This window comes from Ipomoea nil, unplaced genomic scaffold, assembly GCF_001879475.1.
Source record: "Ipomoea nil cultivar Tokyo-kokei standard unplaced genomic scaffold, Asagao_1.1 scaffold0146, whole genome shotgun sequence".
NCBI classification, from domain to species: Eukaryota; Viridiplantae; Streptophyta; class Magnoliopsida; order Solanales; family Convolvulaceae; genus Ipomoea; species Ipomoea nil.
The window spans coordinates 3,962,193-3,985,551 of NW_017616574.1; the positions used below are offsets into that span (position 1 = coordinate 3,962,193).

Consider the following 23,359-nt stretch of genomic DNA (forward strand, 5'->3'; position numbering starts at 1 on the left):
GCAGCCTTCCGTGCGCTTGGTCCGTTCAGTTCGTACGTGATCGCCGGGAGTTACCGGAGAGATTGTTGAGAGAACTGACCAAAACCCTAGAAACCGTAGGTAGAGAGAATTTGTAAGAGAAATATTAACTAAAATATAGTCTTAACCTAATATATACACTACCTTGTATCTAATACCTTATCCTAACAATCCCTACAAATAAATATTCTAACACTTTGTCTTTCTCCCAACTCCACTCCATCATCTTCCACGTCATTTTCCTCCTAAAAACACAAGCAAATAGCCTTCATCTTCTACAAGCAAAACATCATCAACACTACTCCTTTATGAATCTTTTCTATGAAATAAAGTAAGACCAACCTTCATCTTGCATTTTCCCTTCTCATTTCATAGTCTTTATTACATCTTCTTATGTTTTCTACATTGGGGTTTTGGGGTTTCTAGAGGATCAAGTTGAAGAAAAAGTGCTAGGATAAGCTTGCTTGGAGATTATAGTGGTTTGGCTAGCTAAGAGGTAATTAAGCTTCCTTGTCCAACAAAGCTATTTTCAATCCAATATGTGTTGAATGTTCTACTTGAAAATCCTGAGCATATTCTTGCTGTATTTCTTGATTTATCTCTTGTTCTTGAGTATATTTTGGTGTTAATCTTGATCTATAATGTCTATTCTTGATTCCCTTTGAGCTATTGATATTCTAGAGTTGTTAGTATGAATTTTTTGTTGATTTTTAGCCCTTGTGTTGATGAAATAGCATTCTACTGTGTTGAAATATTGCTTTTGTTCACGTACTATTTCTGCTGTCATTTTTGCCATGCGGGCATCCCTCGCGGACATGAGTTTCCCGCTAGAGATACCCACAAGGCCACTCGTAGAGAGGTGTGGCGGCAATCTCTTTCCCGTGGCACATGCCCGTCGCCTCTATGCGGTATAACATGGCGGGAGTTCTTTTCCCGAGGTGACTGACCATTAGGTCCTGGGAGGTAATTCCCAGAATGTATTACTTTGGTTTCCAGTGCAATGTTGTTTGACCTTTAGTGCATTACAAGTCTTTCTTGGTGTTTTGTGAACTCTTTGACCTCCGTTTGAGTTGTGATTCCTTCATGAATCCTTTTTCCTTGGTATCAATTGAGTCTTGAGTAACTTGATGGTATATATATATATATATATATATATATGTGTGTGTGTGTGTGTGTGTGTGTGTGTGTGTGTGTGTGTGTGTGTGTGTGTGTGTGTATGTGTGTGTGTGTGTGTGTGTGTGTGTGTGTGTGTTTTATTGGCTATATTGTATTATTATTATATTATTGGGCTTTGGCCATTGGATTGGTGGAATTGGAGAGCTTATGCTCCTTTGGATCGGTGGAAGAAGCTTATGCTTCATTGGATTGGTGGAAGAAGCTTATGCTTCATTTGGATTGGTGGAAGAAGCTTAGGTTTCATTTTGGTGGATAAGGTTGGACTAGTGTACAGGGTGGTCTCTTGGTGTAAAGGTTGGAACTGATATAAGGCTGGATATTGATATTAAATATTGAATATTGATTATTGTTATATGATTCCTTGATTATGTATATACCATTATGTTTGGTTGAATTGGAAACTATTGGTAATTCTATCTTGTTAATGTGTTGGTATCAATCTCTTGAATCCACTTTGAATTGAGTATGTCTCGTTGTCTATTAATTGAGTCTTTGTCTTGTATCTTGAATAGTCTTGATCTTGAGCTTACTATTGGAGTCATTCTTGAATTGATCTTTGAGTCTTGAATGCTTGGGTAATTGAATCATTTTAAAAATGCGTTGAGTTGGTTACGTTGAATATATCTATAGTTGCAAAACCTATTTGAATACAAATGTATATCTATATAGTTTTACGTGTTGGATTGGAGGCTTGCTTAGCACTCTTTTGCTAATTGTTTAAAATGTATTTCAGGTATGGACTAGAACTCGTTGAGAGCGCGTTAGCCGAGCCTAGCTCACTGCTTGATAGTATTACTTTCCTTTTTGTTTAGACTTTGGCCTGTGAGCCGGATGTTGATGTAATAATTTGATACCTAGTTATTTTGGGATTTTGACTAGTTATGTTGACAGTGTAGACTCGCCTTAACATTTAGGATAGTAATTCCTAAGTGTGGCGTAACGCCCTTTGAATTTTACCTAGTTATTTTGGGATTTTGACTAGTTATGTTGACAGTGTAGAGTCGCCTTAACATTTAGGATAGTAATTCCTAAGTGTGGCGTAACGCCCTTTGAATTTTAGTATGCTTCCGCAGCATTTGAATTTGACTTAAGCTTTAATTGAATGCCTATTGCTGGTATTATTGCCTAGATTGCATGTTTAGTTTGAGGGTACTAATAATAATAATAATAATAATAATAGTGTGCGCAAACTCACAATACAAAAGGATTTAAAAAAATAAAGAGATGTACATAGCTAAAGTAGCATACAACTTTTGAACCACTAACCTCCAAATTGAAATACAATAAACACACATTCTTACCATTTCTTCATGGAGCCTTTTAAGCTTAATTGAAAACTTTTAGTTTTTATTTCTAAAGAAAAAAAATAGCTAGGTAAAAATTAAATATTGGGCATCTAAAATTTAGGGTCTTGTGCTGTTGCCCAACTTGTGTTGGAAAAATAGCTTAAAATGACATTTTAAGTGGCTATTTTGTGGTACAATTATTAATGGGATCCACTTCCGATTTGGGTCGGGTCAAAGTGGATTCGGATTTTTCGTAGTGAGACGAAGATATTGATATATTGTACACTCAAAACGGATAATGATAATGGGTGAATGAGATATTGATTCTCAAAGTAGACCCCATTTGAGTTGGAAAAATGAAGGAAAAAAGAATGAGCTTTTGTCCCACATTGGTTCGGGAAGTGGGTTTGCACCACTATTTATACAAGAGCATTTCTAAAGCTTATTGAATTGTATAGCATAGAGGCTTTCTCTCGTGTGTAGGGGGGTGCAAATCAAATCCCAAAGTGAGCCTGAAAAGGCTTGACTTGTGTACCCCGGCTCTTGTAGGCACAAATGTTGTCCGAAAAATTGGCTGGCCTTGCGGTCTAAGTTATGCCAGATTTCGGTATCTTTTTCCCAACGCAACAGTTTCTATTAATTCCTATTTTAAAATTCGAATTTAAGTCTCACATGATGGCTGCTATTTCAGATGTTACAAGACTAGGTTTAATGGTCATGTTCAATGCTATTGAAGTCCAACAGTCCTATATAAGAAGTAGTAGGGCAGCAGAAATTTTAGAACAACAAGTACACATACTTACACGTTTTTCCAATTCTCCAAAATCTCTGCTTCTACTCATTTCTTAGCCTACTGTGTTCTAAGCTTTGCTCTAGTTCGTCGGGTTCTTTGTTTGGGTGCTCAAACAATTCAACCGTAGTACGTTTTATCTTGGAAAACCTAGGCTACAACGCTCCTAACACTTGTGGGAGGTAGCAACTAAGGTTTTAAAGAAAGAGTGTTTCGCTCGACTCGTACTAAACACCTTTCCCTCGGTATCCTTTCATCCTTCCCACCATATCCGATCATCCTTCCCAAAATTTTCATAAAAATAATAATCTTTTCGCAGGATTATTATTGGGTTTTTTACCAACATATATCCGACAACTTGCACATCCCAAAATTCGGCTCTGAATATGAATGTAATTGAAGAGTAAAAAGAGAAATACAAAGTAAAATTTCATTAATATTTTGCAATAATAATTGGAGTTTCGTGTATACTTTGATGGACGCGTTAACGAAGACGAGAGCCAATAATCCGCCTCCACTGAAAATTGAACTCACAACTTTCGACATAAGGTAATAACTTGGTGTCAGTGGACCACAACCTTATTTCTTTCATTTGATTTAAAAAAAAAAAAAAATTTACATACATGATTAATTTTTTTCGTAGTACTTTCAACTAGGCCGGGTGGTGGCAACCATGTTTGCTATACATAATTAATTTTTTGTTTTAAATATTTTGTTCAAGCGATGTTTCCACCTATACCTAATATATATATTTTTGAATGCTATACCTCATATATATATATATATATATATATATATATATATATATATATATATATAGTTTACTCACTTTTAACTAAGCGAGATTTACTTATAAACTTGCATTCAAATGAATGAGAACGCTTTTCGGATGGTAATTTTGACATATATAATAATCATTTACTCCGTATTATTTATTGAGTATGAAATTGTGATTATGCTTGAGTATCTTTTGAGACATTTAAATATGCATTACTTAAATATCTAAAAATATAATATGTGATAATATAAATGTTATATATATATATATATATATATATATATATATATATATATATATATATATATATATATATATTAGCGCTCAAATACGGCAGTGGCTTTAGGTGCGGCGGTGCGGCCATATCAGCATCGTCCATTCTGCTTAATCTAACGGCGGCGGCTAATTTTTGAAGATTTAAAGATTAGCGCGTCCTGGTAAGTGGGGATGTTATGGTAATTGTAGTGATCATTTATATCGTTCGCTTGTCAGAATACACCAACAGTGTTAACAAAAGACACCAATAGTGTTAGGAAAAAGCACCACAATGAAATGCACAAATACACCAAAAAACACACAACACACCCAAAAAATACACCATATAACTCACCACCTCAATGGTGTATTTCTGAACACTGTGTGATGCTTTTATTCATACCTAATGTTCCGTTCTGGTGATGCATATCTAATTTGTGCATGTTTTTTTTGTGTGCATTTTCTAACATGGATGGTGTATATTTGTATAACTATTAGTGCGCCCGCACTGATAGCATGAGAAGGCGCGGGCGCACCTGAACTTGGCACCAACACAAATCCTCAAATACACCACAGTAAGATTAATAATGCACCAATAACGAACATAAAACACACAACACTATGATTTGATCTATTCTGGTGCTCAATGACGACTTTAACCTTGCAGTTCGCGTAGTGTGAGAACGTGCACGAAAATATCAGAAAAGCCTTTATGAATGTGATTCGTTGGATTTATCTAATCTAATGGCCTATAATTAACCGCACCGCCGCACCTAAGTGCACTACCGCACTTTAACCTTCCTCTATATATATATATATATATGCAAAATAATGGCCACAAAATTTTCCCTCCAAAGTGTGAATGCATTTTGATAGAAACAAGATTAGTAAGTATGAATGCATTAATTGTGTAGGTAGAGAATTCCTTCCTACCAAACAACGTAATTTGAATTCGTACTTTATTATCACCTTAGGGTCCGTTTGGAAAGCAGGAAAATGACTTTTGGAAAATGAGTCATTTTCCGAAAAACATTTTCCTTTCCAGTGTTTGGTTGCATTCTGGAAAACTGTTTTTGTGTGTTTGGTTCATTTTCTAGAAAATGAGTAGAATTGTATAATTAAACATTTTAATTATTTTATTTAGAATATTACAACATGTATAATAATATATAATAATATAATAATAATTTTAAATATAATAAACAAATGACTAATAATATATCAAAAATATTATGGTGGTGGTGGTGGTGGTGTAATGGTAGTGGTGTTATTTGTTATATAATAATAATAATAATAATAATAATAATAATAATAATAATAATTATTATTATTATTATTATTATTATTATTATTATTATTATTATTATTATTATTATTACTGGTGGTGGTATGACGGTGGTGACAGTGGTGGTGGTGGTGATGGTGTAGTGGCGGTGGTTGCGGTGGTATGGTGGTGGTGGTGGTGGTGGTGGCGGCGACGGTGGTTGCGGTGGTATGGTGGTGGTGATGGTGGCGGTGGTTGCGGTGGTATGGTCGTGGTGGTGGCGACGGCGGTGGTGTGATGATGGTGGTGTGGTGGTGGTGTGGTGGTGGTGGCGGTGGTTGCGGTGGTATAGTGGTATGGTGGTGGTGGTGGTGGCGGTGACGGCGGTGGTTGCAGTGGTATGGTGGTGGTGGTGGCGACGACGGTGGTTGCGGTGGTATGGTGGTGGTGGTGGCGGCGGTGGCGGTGGTGTGATGGTGGTGGCGGCGACGATGGTTGCGGTGGTATGGTGGTGGTGGTGGTGGTATGGTGTTGATGGTGTTGGTGGTTGTAGTGGTTGCGGTGGTATGGTGTTGTTGGTGGTAGTGGTGGTGGTGGTGGCAGCGGTGTTGGTGGTGGTATGGTGTTGGTGGTTGTAGTGGTTGCGGTGGTATGGTGTTGGTGGTGGTAGTGGTGGTAGTGGTGGTGGTGGTGTGATGGTGGTGGTGGTGTGGTGGCGGTGGTTACGGTGGTATAGTGGTGGTGGCGGCGGCAGTAGTGGTGGTGATGGTGGTAGTGAGGTGGTGGTGGTGGTGGTATGGTGTTGATGATGTTGGTGGTGATGTGATGTTGGTGTAAAAGTTAGAAAATGACTTCCCCCAAAAAAGGGGAAGTCATTTTCCTCCAAAACAAACCTATTTTCCAAAGTCAACGGAAAATGATTTCCGTTGACTTGATTTTCCAGGCACATCCGAACAATGAAAACTTGGAAAATGATTTCCAGAACTCATTTTCCAGGTTTCCAAACACACCTTTATTGTTTTCCCATTAAGGGTGCGTTTGGAAACCTAGAAAATGACTTTCGGGAAATGTTTTTCGAATTTTTAGTGTTTGGCCAGCAGGAGAAAAATGAGGTCAATGGAAAATGATGCATTAGTCAAAGGAAAATAGGTATATTTTGGGAGAAAATTACTTTTTTTTTTTTTGAAAAGTCATTTTCCAATCCCCTATGTATAGTATATATAACTATATAGTATATATAGTGTGTGTAATATGGATACACTATACATACATACATACATATATATATATATATATATATATATATATATATATATATATATATATATATATATATATATATACACACACACACACACACACACGATGTATATACAGATACATACTATATATAATGTGTATATATATATATTGTATATACTGTGTACAGTGTGTACACAATATATATATACACTACACACAGCACATGGTATACATAGTATATATATACACTGCACAACGCACATTGTGTGTGTGTGTATATATTCAAAATTATCCACAAGGCTTAATGAGTGCGGTTCACAAAAGGATTTTATCATAAGTATCAAACAGTTAAAATGTTGAAGTATACAATTATGTTCATTTTCTAGCTCATTTTTCGAAAAATGAATAAACACAAAAAGGCCATTTTTCGTTGTGTAGTTAAACACCGGAAATGAAAATGTTTTCTTGAAAATGACTCATTTTTCAGAAAATATTTTCCACAAGTCATTTTACTTTTCCAAATGAAGCCTAAATTACAATTTTTTTTCTTTTTTAATTCCCTTGTTCTAACCAAACGCCCTGTAAGAGGAAATAAGATTATTCTACATGAGTAGTACATGTAATCTATACTATATATAAAAACAAAATCCTGGAATTTTAATTTCCCGCCCAATTCCTAAAAAATCTCACTTCCTATAAACTATATTGATTTCTACTCTACCATTCGTACAATAATTCTGCATTAAAATTCTATTCTAATATTATAAAATTGTGTAATACAATCTATACTATATATAAAAACAAAATCCTGAAATTTTAACTTCCCGCCCAATTCCTAAAAATCTCACTTCCTATAAAATATATTGATTTCTACTCTACCATTCGTACAATAATTCTGCGTTAAAATTCTATTCTAATATTATAAAATTGTGTAATACAATCTATACTATATATAAAAACCAAATCCTGAAATTTTAACTTCCCGTCCAATTCCTAAAAAATCTCACTTCCTATAAAATATATTGATTTCTACTCTACCATTCGTACAATAATTCTGCGTTAAAATTCTATTCTAATATTATAAAATTGTGTAATACAATCTATAATCTATAATCTATAATATATATATATATATATATATATATATATATATATATAAACAAAATCCTGGAATTTTAACTTCCCGCCCAATTCCTAAAAAATCTCACTTCCTATAAAATATATTGATTTCTACTCTATCATTCGTACAATAATTCTGCGTTAAAATTCTATTCTAATATTATAAAATTGTGTAATACAATCTATACTTCTATACTATATATAAAAACAAAATCCTGAAATTTTAATTTCCCGCCCAATTCCTAAAAAATCTCACTTCCTATAAAATATATTGATTTCTACTCTACCATTCGTACAATAATTCTGCGTTAAAATTCTATTCTAATATTATAAAATTGTGTAATACAATTTATACTATATATAAAAATAAAATCCTGGAATTTTAACTTCCCGCCCAATTCCTAAAAAATCTCACTTCCTATAAAATATATTGATTTCTACTCTCCCATTCCTACAATAATTCTGCGTTAAAATTCTATTCTAATATTATAAAATTGTGTAATACAATCTATCTATACTATATATAAAAACAAAATCCTGGAATTTTAATTTCCCGCCCAATTCCTAAAAAATCTCACTTCCTATAAAATATATTGATTTCTACTAGGGGTGTAAATGAGCCAAGCTGCTCGCAAGTCGCTCGTGAGCGGCTCGGTCAACGCTCGGCTCGAACTCGGTCAAAATCGAGCTCGGCTCGAGCTCGAGTAGCTCGTGGATTAAACGAGCACCAGCCGAGCTTAGGTATTGTAGGCTCGCGGCTCGACGAGCCTTTCGCGAGCCTTATAATATATTATATAATATATAATATATAATATAATTATATTATATTTAGTATATAAAAAATAATAATTAGGGGAGGGAAATTAAAATGCTTTAATAATTATGTATGGATAAAAATAATAAAATAAAGTAGTTTAAATTTTAAATCAAACAGGTCAGATTCGAGATCAAAATTGAGCTCAAATTCGAGCCTAAACTCGAGCTCGAATTCGAGCCTGAACTCGAGCTCAGGTTATGGCTCGAATTCGAGCTCGAGTTTGAACAATCGAGCTGCTCGAGCTCGAGCTCGAGCAGCTCGACAATTGCCGAGCTCGAGCTCGAGCATCAGTTCACAAGATCGAACGAGCTCGAGCAGTGCTATCATTAACGAGCACGAGCATGAGCCTACCCAGGCTCGGGCTCGGCTCGGCTCGTTTACACCCCTAATTTCTACTCTACCATTCGTACAATAATTCTGCGTTAAAATTCTATTCTAATATTATAAAATTGTGTAATACAATCTATACTATATATAAAAACAAAATCCTGGAATTTTAACTTCCCGCCCAATTCCTAAAAAATCTCACTTCCTATAAAATGTATTGATTTCTACTCTCTCATTCGTACAATAATTCTGCGTTAAAATTCTATTCTAATATTATAAAATTGTGTAATACAATCTATACTATATATAAAAACAAAATCCTGGAATTTTAATTTCCCGCCCAATTCCTAAAAAATCTCACTTCCTATAAAATATATTGATTTCTACTCTACCATTCGTACAATAATTTTGCGTTAAAATTCTATTCTAATATTATAAAATTGTGTAATACAATCTATACTATATATAAAAACCAAATCCTGAAATTTTAAATTCCCGCCCAATTCCTAAAAAATCTCACTTCCTATAAAATATATTGATTTCTACTCTACCATTCGTACAATAATTCTGCGTTAAAATTCTATTCTAATATTATAAAATTGTGTAATACAATCTATACTATATATAAAAACAAAATCCTGGAATTTTAACTTCCCAGAATCGGCCTCCTCAGCGGCCGCCTCGCCGGCTGAACCGGCCTTTAATTTTTATTTTTTTTAAGTTGTAAAGTGTCAAAAGTTCGGCACGGCATAACTTTTGACTCCGTTGTCCGTTTTGGACAAATATTTTTTTGAAATCGCGTATTTTTTCGAGATCTATCCACCGCAAACTGCCGTAGGTGGTTTGGCCCACTAATTTCTAAAAAAAATACTTTATTAAAGAGTTTCTAAGAAAAAACTATGAGTACCTTATGTTTTATTAATGAATTTTTAAAATTTTTAATTAAACAATTGTCCCGTGCATTATTTAATAATCTTTCTTTATAATTGGTCAAATTATTTAATTATGGTAAATTTGGGAATGATTAATGATGGTAATAGAAATCTTAGAAGAATATAGAATTGAACAATATTTAATTATTGTTATATTATTATTGTGACTCACGGAATACAAGAGTTAATGCCATTTTTGGCCCTAGACTTATTGGGGCATTGACACTTTTCATCCTCCATAATAAAAATTGCCACTTAGTAGCCATTGTTTTTGATCGTTGGATAGTTTTGATCCTCCGTCAATGACCTCCTTTGTTGACCGTGAATTAGAAGAGGTTTTCTGTCTTTTTATGTTCTAATCCTTGTATTTCTCCATCCATTGGTCACTGCTACATCCATTTCTTCAAACTGAGGTTATCCGCTTCAGTCATTTCTAACATTAAGAAACCATCTTCACCCAACTAACAATCACGCGTTTTACATTTGACATCAATCTCAAGATAATGGAAACAAGTGCAGTTGAAATAGAAAGGACGTTAGTCCATGCCTGTGGAAATTTTGTCGAGCATACAACATAACTAGCAAAGTCAGGAATATCACCCAACCCCTCCCTTAACCTTTCTGCATCAACTATAATAGGTATGCCCCTACTCTTTGCCTCCTGCACTACAATCAAAGCAGTCTCAAGCAGCCTTCCATCTAAGTAGACAATATTTACTCCAAGCGCTGAAGACAATTTTGATTTGGCTATGTAGACCCTCAGATATCATGGGTGGATATCCGCCGACCTGCTGCCCTCTCTGCTTCGCCGGAACCAAAAACAACCGGTGAAGGCCCCAACCTCGTCGGATCTGTTGCTGCACCGCCAGATCTGCCTTACTGGTCTGTCTCCGGAAGGAGTTACTGCCTTGTATGCTCGCCGACGTACCCACAACTCGCCGGAGAAGAACCTCGCTGCTACTCACTACCGACGGTTACTACTTAGCAGCCAAGTCTCGCCATCTCGCCTCACAGGAGTCACAACAACGCTGGTCTAAACAGGATTAGAAGAATAAGACATATAAAGACAGAAAAGCCCTTCTAATTCACGGTCAACAAACGGCTTCATTGACGGAGGATCAAAACTGTCCAACGACCAATAACAGTGTCTACTAAGTGGCAATTTTTATTATGGAGGATGAAAAGTGTCAATGCCTCAATAAGTCTAGGACCAAAAATGGCATTAACTCCGGAATACAATACAAGAATATTTAATTATGGTTATATTGTTATTGTGCCTCACGACCATTATATACTAACAGTACTTGAAAAGAAACTAATAATAATAATAATATAAGTGGTAATAATAATATCTAAAAGTAATTAAGTGTTAATAATAATAGTAAGAATATTAACGTAAGAGTTGTAACATAGAATAAATTGTAATAATTAATAACTATAGTCTAGGATTAAATTTGGAATTGTCAGGAAAGATAAACGACCTCTGGTGAAATTAACTCTTAAATAATTATATATCGATTTAAATATTCTTAATATATTACAACAATTCCATTCCGTGCATCGCACGGGTGAAAATACTAGTGTCGTTAACAACTTACAGGGCGTTTGGTTGGAGGGATTTTAAATTCCCTTCTCACTTAATTCCCACCTAATTCCAAAGGTCATTAAATTCCGTAGTTTGATTGGAGGGAATTGCAATTCCATGGAATTGCAATTTCCCCATTTTCATGGAATTAAAATCCCATGTCCACCCCTGGTATTTTAATTCCTGGGATTTTAGGAAGAAAAAAATACTGATGAGACAAAATTACCCTTCTCTTTTTTAACCTAAAATGAATGTCTGATCTTTCCTTTTAACAACAACAATGGACATTTTGGACTTTTACTATTTATTCCCTTTCAATTCCCATGTATACCAAACATTAGAATTGAAATTCACAGTAATTCTATTCCTGTCAACCAAACACTGGAATTTAAATTCCCACTTTATTCCCAGTAATTTAACTCCCATAGAATTACAATCCTTTCCCACATAATTCCCCCCTCCAACCAAACGCCCTGTTAGAGAATTTTTTTAATTTATTTTTTAAAGAAGGGTAAAGTCATAAAGAATTTGTAAATATATAAGAAAATCTTAACTATAATAAAGCTATATGGTTTGGGAAGTAATTAATGTTACAATTATTATTTTAGTGAGTAATTATTGTTACAATTATTATCTCTATCCTTATTATTATTATAAAATAGCCACAACATCCTTTACTATTAAAAAAAAAAAAAAAAAAAAAAAAAAAAAAAAACACACACACAACATTTGAAAAATAAAATAGCTATTTTTTTCTCCCCATAACAAAGGATTACATTTATTTTAAATTTACTCATACAAAATTTGATTTTTTTTTCTAAATGTAATTATCTTAGTTATTATTCGTATTGTGAAAATTATAATATAGATGAAATACAATTAAGAATAAAAAATCAATGTAATTATGTAAATTCTCTCTATAAGTTATTTGAATATGTACATAATTAAAGATTATATTAACCATACAAAATTTTAATTTTAATTTTAATTTTAATTTTTTATTCTATACAAATAATAAATACTTGACCGATGGAAGCTCAAAAATATTATTATATTAAACAATTTAAAATATTTTTATTTTTTCTATTTTTTATTTATATTTATAATAACATCATTTTTCCCGTGCATCGCGCGGGTGAATTACTAGTAAGTATATATAGTATAGTATACACAAGTTATAATTGTAACTAATTACACTTACATGTTTTTCTATTTCTGTTGAAATCCTATCATTATTCATGTTGCATGGACCGTCCAAATTGAGTAGTTAAACCATTCAGATTTACATAGTAACAATTTTATAACTTTTCATAACTAAAAATAGAAAATGTAAAAGTGGATTTAGTAGGAAATTAAAGTCTTTTTGCATATAATTTTTTTGAGTTAATATTCAATATAATCATCGATTATAGTGGTTTACTTAATTTAGTCTTAAATAATTTTTTTGCTCAATTTAGTCCTATTTGATGGTTTTACACAATTTGATCATTTGTTAAAAATTTTGTTAATTGACTGTTAGAAATAGGGTCCTAATGGTAATTTTTCATCATTCATCCCATTTGGGATGATTCCGTATTCTTTCCCTTATATCCACGCATAAATGTAAATCTTTGTACCCAAATATTTATTTACTCTGTATTTATTTATTTAGGGTTGAAGTTGATTTGAGTACGAAAATTTGCATTTCTACGTGAATCTTAATAAGGAGAAGAATAAGGAATCCTCCTAAATGGGATGAAGGATGCAAAATTACCATTAGAGTCGTATTTTTAATCGTCAACTAACAAAATTTTTAACAAATAATTAAATTATATAAAATCATTAAAATCGAAAATTAAATTAAACATAAAAAACCATTTAATGCTAAATTAAATAAAACCACTATAGTCAAAGACTATATTAAGTATTAACTCTAAATTTTTTCCATATATTTATATAGAGGGGCGAGGACTACATGAGTGGATAAATGCCTAAAGCCAAGAGGGGCACCCCGAGGCATTGCACGTGATTTTAGAGACATTTTCTAGGACTACGATATTTCAAAAGCAGAATTGTAGCCTAGTACTCCTAGTAGGTATACGCATTAATTCTTCCTATTTCTTAATAAACACTATGAACTGTTTGGTACATACTTGTTAGGTGAGAGCTGTTAGTTGGTGGTTGATTGTGTTAATTAGAGGATATAACTCGTTGATAACATTAGCTGATTGTAGAAAGGTGTTTAGTAAATTAATTGTCAGTTGATAGTTGTTTTTTTATAATTTCTTTTCTCAAAAAGTTAATTGAAAAAGTTGTTTTGAGTCGCTTTTTGAATTTTAGCATTTTGAAATTACAAAAAGCTAATTAACCAAACACTTATATTGATTTTTAACCAAATCAAAAAGTTAATAGTAATCAAATAAGTTAAAATTGACCTATAAGTTAACTATTTTACCAAACAAGGCCTATATCTATAAATGGAGAGGTGGAGTTCTTGGATTCTTGATTTCAATTTTCAACTTGGGCAACGACAATAAATGTTCCCTGTCAATTCATAAATTACCTAATCCTACCGCAAGTTTAAAAAAAATTCACTTAGCAGTCAAATGGACCCCCCCCCCCCCCCCCAAAAAAAAAAAAAGGAAAAAGACACGAAAATTAATCAATAATCTTATGAAAGAAAATTATAGTGTTTGTTACAAGAAAGAAATTTCCTCTCAATGAAAGTTGGCTGCCTAGGCCTAGCTTGAATTTGAGGCTTTTCCTAAAATAAGCCAATAATAGATTACCATTCTCTTTAGATACTTCAATTCCCTCTTTTTTGGAGTAAACAACACTATTTTTATGACATTAATAATTAATTAGTAATTTAATTGATCCTTTTCCCACTTCTGCTTTGATGCAACTCGTTCATGGCAGGGATTGTATTCCTGCAAAAACAAATGGTGCAAACAAACATCAAACAACATATTTAATGACTATTATGTCTTGATTACTCCTCTATCATTTTTTGATTTACAAAAAAGCCTACTCTAGATGAAACTCACATTGCAATCCTAATCAGTAAATGACCACAATGAGGCAAATCAACTTAGATTTCTCATATTTGATCAATTCAAACCAATAAAGTCAATAGACAGCTCCTATAGAAAGTTAAGCTTGGAACCTTATGGTTACCAAGCCAACTGATTAATTAACTTGTCTAGGGTTCTCTTCTATCATTCTAAACTTAGAAAAACTTGTAAAGACAACCTTTTCACTTGATTATGCCAACAATGAAAGGAGGTACGTTGAACCTATTACCGCTTTGCGATTATTAGTTTGTGTTTTATTTTGATATGCAACTCCATATATGTTACAAAGTAAATAATTTGTAATATTGGAGTTCAAAGCCAATAGAGACTCTGTCGAGTGTGTAAAACTGAATACTTTCTAACATAAAGATAAAAGTTGATCGTAATCAATATATATATCAAATTTAAATGAATATTTTTATTTTGTATACAAAAATATTCAAAATAATTAGTAATTACCTCCAATTCATTCATTAGCTCTTTTGCATTAGGGGCTGAGACGAAAATTTGGCGCGCATTTGGGCTGATGAATCCTTCTTCTACAGCTTTGTCAATAAATGTGAGCAGAGAATTATAGTAACCTTCTACATTCAGTAACCCCACCTGCATTTATACACATTATTATAATTTTATAACTTTAATTTGATCCCTAAAATAGAAAATAAAATATTTTAAGTTTCAAAAGAAAAAAAAAAAAAAAAAAAAAAAAAAAAAAAAAAAAAAAAAAAAAAAAAACTTTACCGGTTTATCATGGATGCCAAGTTGAGCCCAAGCTATGACTTCAAGAAGCTCTTCTAGAGTTCCATACCCACCTTAAATGGTATAATAATTCACAAAATTAATTATAACACAAAAATAAAAGAATGTTATTAAACTTTTAAACTCCATTTTTTTTTGGGTGATGAAAGAAACCCGCAATTACTATTCAAGCGTGTGCACTAAGTAAACCCACAAATCACACATGCGAAGTAAATTGCATTAAGATTTAAGAATACCTTAAGTGATAGGTTCATCCGAAAGGATGTTAGTAATAATTAAACTCGTGATCTTTAAGTACGAGAATCATGCTCTATGTACTTTATCTCTCTTTCTGGCGCAAAGAAAAACTATGTTAATAATTTTAAAATTCACATTATTATTATTATTTTGGACCTGCTGTCTTCTTATTGGGCTTATCTAAGATGGATTTGCTTTTATAGTTTGGGCTATGGAGGTTCAAGAGCCCAGACCAACATAGCCCACCATTATGAGTAACCAATCATTATGGTGTGGAATTGTGTCTACCTTATAAATAAATTGAAGGCACATAACATGATAATTATAGACATATAACATGATAACTATAGACACATGATTAAAAAAATAAAAATTTATTACAATTGCTCTCATTAATGGTTAATCGTTTTAGTAAAAGGAACACATGATCAATTTTATAATTATTGTAAACTTTTACTTTGCAATATTTATAAAACAAACTCTGGTCATATTTTTTGTTATTTTTAACGATTTTTAACCAGTGATCTACCAAAATAAATCGATCATATCAATTCTTATTTTTTACCAGAAACGTGTTTTCACATTAACCATCCTTATATAGAGAGAGAGTGAAAAGGTCTAGAGAGAGAAGAAGAAGAAAACTCACCAGGTAAAGCAATAAAGGCATCAGAATGCTTAGCCATCTCAGCTTTCCTCTGGTGCATATCAGCTACAGCCTTTACTTCTCCCACTGTTTCCCCAGTTATCTGCACCCACATTATTATTATTATTATTATTATTATTATTATTATTATTATTATTATTATTATTATTATTGTTATTGTTATTGTTATTGTTATATCTCAAGTCAATGCATAATGCATTGCTTTCTAGGTCAACCCAACTTCAATATAGGGGTATAAGGGACCACACACATAATTCCATGACAAAAATAATACAAACTTGTTAAATACGTGTCAATCAAATTACTTTTTGTATGATTTAAAAAAATAAATAGTATTTTTGGATGTATTGACAAAAGATATGGCCAACAACGTAACTATTTTATTTAAAGCAAGAGGACTACAATCTTTTTCTCTATGTGACATTGTCTGTCTCTAACTTCGACAATATACATTGTTCACAAATTATGTCATTACATCTCATCTGGATACTGATATTATATAGCATGATTTCTGCTATGGCCATGGAAACAGTCAAACAACACTATTTTTAACTTGTACAACGCGTTTGGTTCACGGAATAAATTTGGAGGGAATAGGAATGCTATTCCACGTGGAATGGAATAGGTAAGGAATAGAATAGGAATTGTATTATATTGTTTGGTTGGCTGAAGGAATAGACTTTAGTAATTGTATTACAGTGTTTTGTTGGTTAAAGGAATAGAAATGGAATAGGTTTTAAAGACATAAATGCCCTTATACAAAATAATAATAATAAAAATAATAATAATAATAATATTATTATTATTATGATATACTAATATATATATATATATATATATATATATATATATATATATATATATATATATATATATATATATATATATATATATATATCATGGTTGCAGTAGGCGCTAGGCGCTAGTCGGGCGGCCGGGCAGCGCCTAGCGCCTAGGCGGATTCTAGGCGGCGCTAGGCGGGCACCAAAAAATTTTTTAAAAATAGTAACAGACTTGTAGTTCGACAATTTTAATGAGGTTGTTTTCAACATTCACTCAAATAACACATATAAATAAATGAAATAATGATAATTTATAAGTCATAATGTCATAATAATATTAAAATCAATAATTAATGAAAGACGACATCGGTCAAAATCGAACAAAATTGGTCAAAATCAGACAAAATCGGTCAAAATCGGTCAAAATCGGTCAACTCGGCCGAGTTGACCGACTTGGCCGAGTTTGGCCGCCCAGGCCGCCTAGCGGCCGGCCGAGTTTTGGCCGCCTTTAGGCCAAAACTCCAAGGCTCGGTGCTAGGCGGCTAGGCGGCCGAGTTTTGCAACCTTGATATATATATATATATATATATATATATATATATATATATATATATATATATATATATATATATATATATATATATATATATATATGTATATGCATGTGTGTGTGAGAGAGAATAACAATAAGTTATCGTTATTCTCTCTCACACACACACACATGCATATACATGTATATAAATATAAATATAAATATATATATCAATAACAATAACAATAACAATAACAATAATAATAATAATAATAATAATAATAATAATAATAATAATAATACAAATACATATTTTTTTTATATTTATTTTCTCACTTATCCCACATCGGTTGGAGAAGTAAGGAATGGAGCCTTGAGGCTCCTATAAAAGGAGCCTCAAGGCTCCATAATTTCAATTACAATGCTCATCCGCTAGGCAAGCTTGCAATGCCCATCCGCTAGGCATGCAGATGAGCAGACTACTTAATTTAGTAGCTAAGGCTCCATAATTAAGGAGTCTTATACAGTTAATTTATTTACACACACACATATATACACACACACACAAATAATTTATTTAAATATAATATATATATATATATATATATATATATATATATATATATATATATATATATATATATATATATATATATATATATATATATATATATATATATATATATTGATGGATAAAAATTATAATTAATTAAATATATACAGTTATATAATACATTATATTTATTAAATAAATATAAATATTATATAATGTGCAAAGGGTATTTTTGGTATTTGTGATATAAAAGCTATTCCCAAAGGCATGGGAATAGCTAATACCAAGGCTCCCCCTAGGAATGGCTATTCCCCTTGCGAAGGTAATAGCCCATTCCTAGGCATGCTATTCCCATAACAAAATGATCCAACCAAACGATGTAATAGGTCTATTCCAAGGAATGTTATTCCATTCCTGACCTATTCCATGAACCAAACATGCCAGTAGAGATGGATTAAAGATTTTGAGAAACAATTTGGAGGGTGTTTGTTGATAGGGGCATGCATGGTATTTGAAGAGATTCAGACAAATTTCACGAATATATATATATCAAAGTCCTAACTACAATGACAAAAGCAATGGCACAAAAACAACCACTCAATCAAACTCCCTATACTTGGCTTGGTTGGAATTATACTTGGCTTGGTTGGAATTATAAGGTTGTCTTCAATCTCTAAGAAGATAAAATGGTAACAAGGAGACAACCCTCACTCATGCCCACAAATGTGGCTAAAATTAGAAATCAGATACAAACAAATTCACGACATTCATTACAATACGTCTCTTTTTAATTGGGCGATATTGAGATTAGAACGTAATCCATGACTTTTCGCAATATCAATCTAGGTTAACCTAATAAAATTGTCCCATGAGTCTATCAATGGTCCAAATTGAATTATATATTATGTCTTTGATAACTGAATTGCACGTTTATATTTTATATATTATATGCTTAACACACACATATATCGCTATCCGAGAATCTAGTTAACTAGGTCGGATAATAAAAAGGTGGCAATACAGTTTAAAAAAAAAAAAAATAGCAAAAAAAAGAAATGGTGAGGAGACAAAGGTAAAGGAGGACTAGATAGCAAGCACAAAAAAATGTGTAACAATCACACCAAACACGTAATCAACAACAAAAATCCTTGTACTAACTTTAATGTCCAGACACAGACAACAATATAATGGCAAACAAGATGATAAAGCTGAGGTTGAAATTCAAGAAAATGAGTCCACCACACGATGGACAAATAATATACCATTTTTGATAACGAGACTACATTTTTCCATCGTCCTTAAAAGCATTTCTAAAAGAGTTCGAGTATAGTGATTTTTCCACGTGTAATCTTAAACTTTTAAATTGATCATTTATGGTTCTTCGACTTTTAAATTTTTATTCATTCGTAGTCCAAGTTAACCACCCATGGTCCTTTTAGGAGGACCATGGTTGGTTAAATTCGAAAGTTGAAGGACCATGGTGGTTAACTTGGACCACGGATTGTAACAATTTAAAAGTCGAAGGACCATATATAATTAATTTGAAAGTTTAGGACTAAACGTGAGGACCCTATATGGCATTAACTCATTTCTAAAGCTAATATTTTTAATCCAAATTTAATATTTTTCAAATTTTTTTTTTTGCCCAAAAGAATATGAAGAATGACAGGAATGTGACAAAAGGAGCATACCTCTCTTGGCAGAAGAGTCTTGGGAATAACTCTGGGGACAAGAACATGACAAAAAGTAGTAAGGACTTCATGTAATTAACGCATTTTACTTGCACAAACTTTTTAAAAGTCTACAATCTCGTTACAGTCAACATTCAATAATAATACATAACTATTAAATTTTAACGAGAATAATCGTCAATTCATCATAAAAGTAGCTAGGACCGTATATATGTGTTGGTACGTCTTAAACTTGATTTTAAATGTGACATCTAAATATTAGTTTTCGTTTGGTTGAATCGGTTGGTGCTATAAGTAATATAATATACTACGTATATGTTTATTAATTGCAATAAATTAATTATTTGTATAGTAGTGGGGCTGATAAAAACAATAGAAGAAAAGAAATGGAGAGTGCAGAAAATAAGTTACCCAAGGACATGACGGCCACCATTGTAAACAGCTTGAGAGACCAGTCCCATCAACCCAATGCTTCCTCCTCCATACACTAAGTCTATATTCCTTGATACCTAATATGAAAATAAGAATAAGAATATAAAATTCATTAAAATGAAAATGAAACCCAATTTTCTTAGCCTCTTCAACAACAACTATATATTAAATTAAACTTAGAGACGATAACATCGAAACAATTTAAACTTTTAGTTAAGACAGTACAAAATTATGTCAGTCCGGGCTTAGACAGATTTACGTTAGCTTGGGCTAAACATAATTACGTCAGCCTTTCGGGCAGGTTGGAGGGGAAGAAAGAGAGAAAACACAAAGGAGATATGTAAAGAAATATATACCAATTCTTTGCCAAGTTCAATGGCTGCTTCTTTATAGGAATTCTTCTTGCCAGGGCTACTGCCACAGAACACACAAATTCTTTTGAATTTGGACTGTTGTAATGCTTCTTTCTCCTTTCCCACCTCCATACTTCTTCTTCTCTCTCTCTCTTCCTACTTTTATTTTCTCTGAATAATGTGTGGGAGATAGGCTTTTTGGTGAGAGTTTGTGTTGTGCTAAATCTTGTAGACTTATAGTGCCTTTTGTACTAAGCTCTCTCTCTCTCTCTATCTGCTGTTGTCTTCCCCACAGTTGGGGGCAGGAGGCCACTTCACAAATATCCACTGTGAAAGTATGCCCCACAATTTTGGGGAATATATATTTAGGATAACTTATTTTGAAAGAACCAACGTTGATAACCATTCATATTCCTATTAAAGTTTGATATGGCATGCACTTAACATGTACCATTAAATGTTAATTTGAGAAGTGACTCAAGCCGTAATTTTAGAAACATTAACATAGAATCCAATATATGTATAGATTGGACGATCACTATTTATCATGACCACATTTATATAGATTTTCTATTGTTCAATAGCCATTCATTTAGAAGTATCAATATGTATTTTGTTGTTTTCTCGTAGCACAACATACACCAACCGTCTTAAATGGTTGAGTTATCATTAGATATTCATTTGAGACAAAAGGGGCTTTTTGGTAACATAGTTAGTTTATTAGTTAATTTTAGTTTATTTGATAATTATTAGCTATTTGACTTGGTTAAATTGCCAATATGAGTGTTTGAATAATTAGTTTTGAGTAACAGTTTATTGCCTTAAAGCGCTAAAATTCAAAAAGCTATTCAAAGTAGTTTTTTCAACTAACTTTTTGAAAAGTTCATTTTGCATGTAATCAGTTATTAGCTAACAGCTAATTTACCAAACATTTTTCTACAATCAGCTAACTATCAACTAGTCAAACCCACTAATTCAATCAGCTAACAACTATTTACCAAACACCATCAAAATATAACCACCTTGATTTGTACAAGTTTGAACTCCAAACTTGAGGGCGACCTCTCGGAGCTGAGACTTGTGGATGAAGTAAATCACGGAGTGTGTATCGACTGGTATATATATATATATATATATATATATATATATATATATATAGTGAGTTTTGTTCTCACCATTAATTTTGTCAACAAGAATTTTAGTAAATTTTTTTGGGGGTTTTTAAATCAAGAGTGTCGTGCTCATAATCCGATGGAGTGTCCATTATTTTCCATGCGCGCCCACAATTAGAGTTAGTCCATACCAAAAATTAGCACGCCTAAATCCATCAACTCTCCACTCAGATCACCTTCATCAACCAACTCAACTCTCATTCTATGTAATTGCCATAATGCTATACATATGTATTCCTACTCATCAATGCCCTTGTCACTTGTTAATGGAATTTTCATGTTCCTTCTTTGCCCCTGGATGCAATTAGCGGTTAATTTTTTATAAGTTTGAACCCCAAACTTAAGCATATCTCACCGTTACTGTCCTGAAGTCAGTTGAATGAGATAAATTTGAAGATGTGTTTCAACTGACTTACAAGCACTCAAATGCTTGTACACGCTCACAACAAGGTCAAATTCATTCATTTGTTTTCTGAAAATTAGTAAGATTTAAACATTGCACTGTGTGGTTACTAGCAAAGCAAAGCTTATTATTTGATAATATTAGAATTTTCGTTCTCCTTTGTTGTTTATGCTCGTGATGTAGGACGAGGAAACGGTCCGTAGATCGACATGACAACAAGTGAAGAGAGAAAATTTTTAAGAAATAGAATAACCCAGAAAGAAAGCAGGGGATTTCATCCCTTCTCTATATAGGCTTACAAACTCTAGCTATTTATGACCTAGTATAAGGATATGAAAGGATAATATTAAATGCCATGTACTTAGGGAAAGGTAGGTAGACTTTTGGGAAATACGAAAACTCATAATCCTTTGTTGACAATATTCTTCCCAAAAAGTTGAATCTCCAACTCCAAGGGGCCCTCACATCCTTACCCTACAGAGCATCTGGGAGTTAATCGTTGATAATATTTTTCGGGAAAATGACACTTTTTTTTCGAATATTATATACTTATAACACTTTTCCCTCCTGAATTATTTAAGTGACAGTTTTTCTGATACATTAAATGTACATATTAACGCTTAAAATAAACATTTCATTTATTTTTTTTCTCCAACCAAGTATAACCACGATTTGGTTCAAATCGAACAGACACTATAGCAACCAAATAGAAAGGTTATGATGATAATTTAGAACCGAAACACGATATTTAGAGTTTATTAAAATCGCGAACCGAAACTATCCGTTCATGTTCTGAATGGAAAAAATAAAATACATTAATTGTTGAATTTAGAATATTTAAAAAAAATTAATAGAAAGTTTGAACCAGCAGTTCAAATTGGATCCGAAATCGTGAACCGACGGTTCAAAACTAAAACCAAAAACCAAATCGCGGTTATCTAAAAACATAATAAGTGTAGATGAAGGTTATACCCTTCATTTATGTCCGTTTTTTCCGTTAAATTTTATTATACATTATGCTATAAATGTTGTACTATACAATATTTTGGACAAACATACCCCTACCGTTATAACTTCCGTTATATTTTCCACTATTGCTACCATGCACATGCATCCACCATATATTTTCTTATTTTCAA

At 32.6% G+C, this 23,359-nt stretch overlaps 1 protein-coding gene across 2 annotated transcripts; it reads right to left on the reverse strand.

The window, feature by feature from the left end:
• Nucleotides 1-14,217: 14,217 nt before the first annotated feature.
• On the reverse strand, nucleotides 14,218-20,991 carry LOC109173533 (cytokinin riboside 5'-monophosphate phosphoribohydrolase LOG3-like). Of its 2 annotated transcripts, none has more exons than XM_019322775.1 (7): nucleotides 20,649-20,987; nucleotides 20,272-20,369; nucleotides 19,861-19,891; nucleotides 16,285-16,384; nucleotides 15,384-15,454; nucleotides 15,102-15,245; nucleotides 14,218-14,498 (listed from the first exon to the last, which is right to left on the reverse strand). In XM_019322775.1, the coding sequence occupies exons 1-7, from the start codon at nucleotides 20,775-20,777 to the stop codon at nucleotides 14,430-14,432; spliced, it is 642 nt and encodes a 213-aa protein (XP_019178320.1). In that variant the 5' UTR covers nucleotides 20,778-20,987; the 3' UTR covers nucleotides 14,218-14,429. The 2 variants fall into 2 exon arrangements, with proteins under 2 accessions (XP_019178320.1, XP_019178325.1); XM_019322780.1 differs by lacking the exon at nucleotides 14,218-14,498 and adding an exon at nucleotides 14,772-14,807 and having other exon boundaries at nucleotides 15,057-15,245; nucleotides 20,649-20,991.
• Between the last annotated feature and the right edge of the window lie 2,368 nt (nucleotides 20,992-23,359).

Coding starts and splice junctions, on each gene's coding strand:
- LOC109173533 (XM_019322775.1), bottom strand. CDS start 20,777: ATGGAGGTGGGAAAGGAGAAAGAAGCATTACAACAGTCCAAATTCAAA. Junction 20,370..20,648: donor TTGAACTTGGCAAAGAATTG/GTATATATTTCT, acceptor TTTTCATATTAG/GTATCAAGGAATATAGACTT. Junction 19,892..20,271: donor GGTGGCCGTCATGTCCTTGG/GTAACTTATTTT, acceptor TCTTGTCCCCAG/AGTTATTCCCAAGACTCTTC.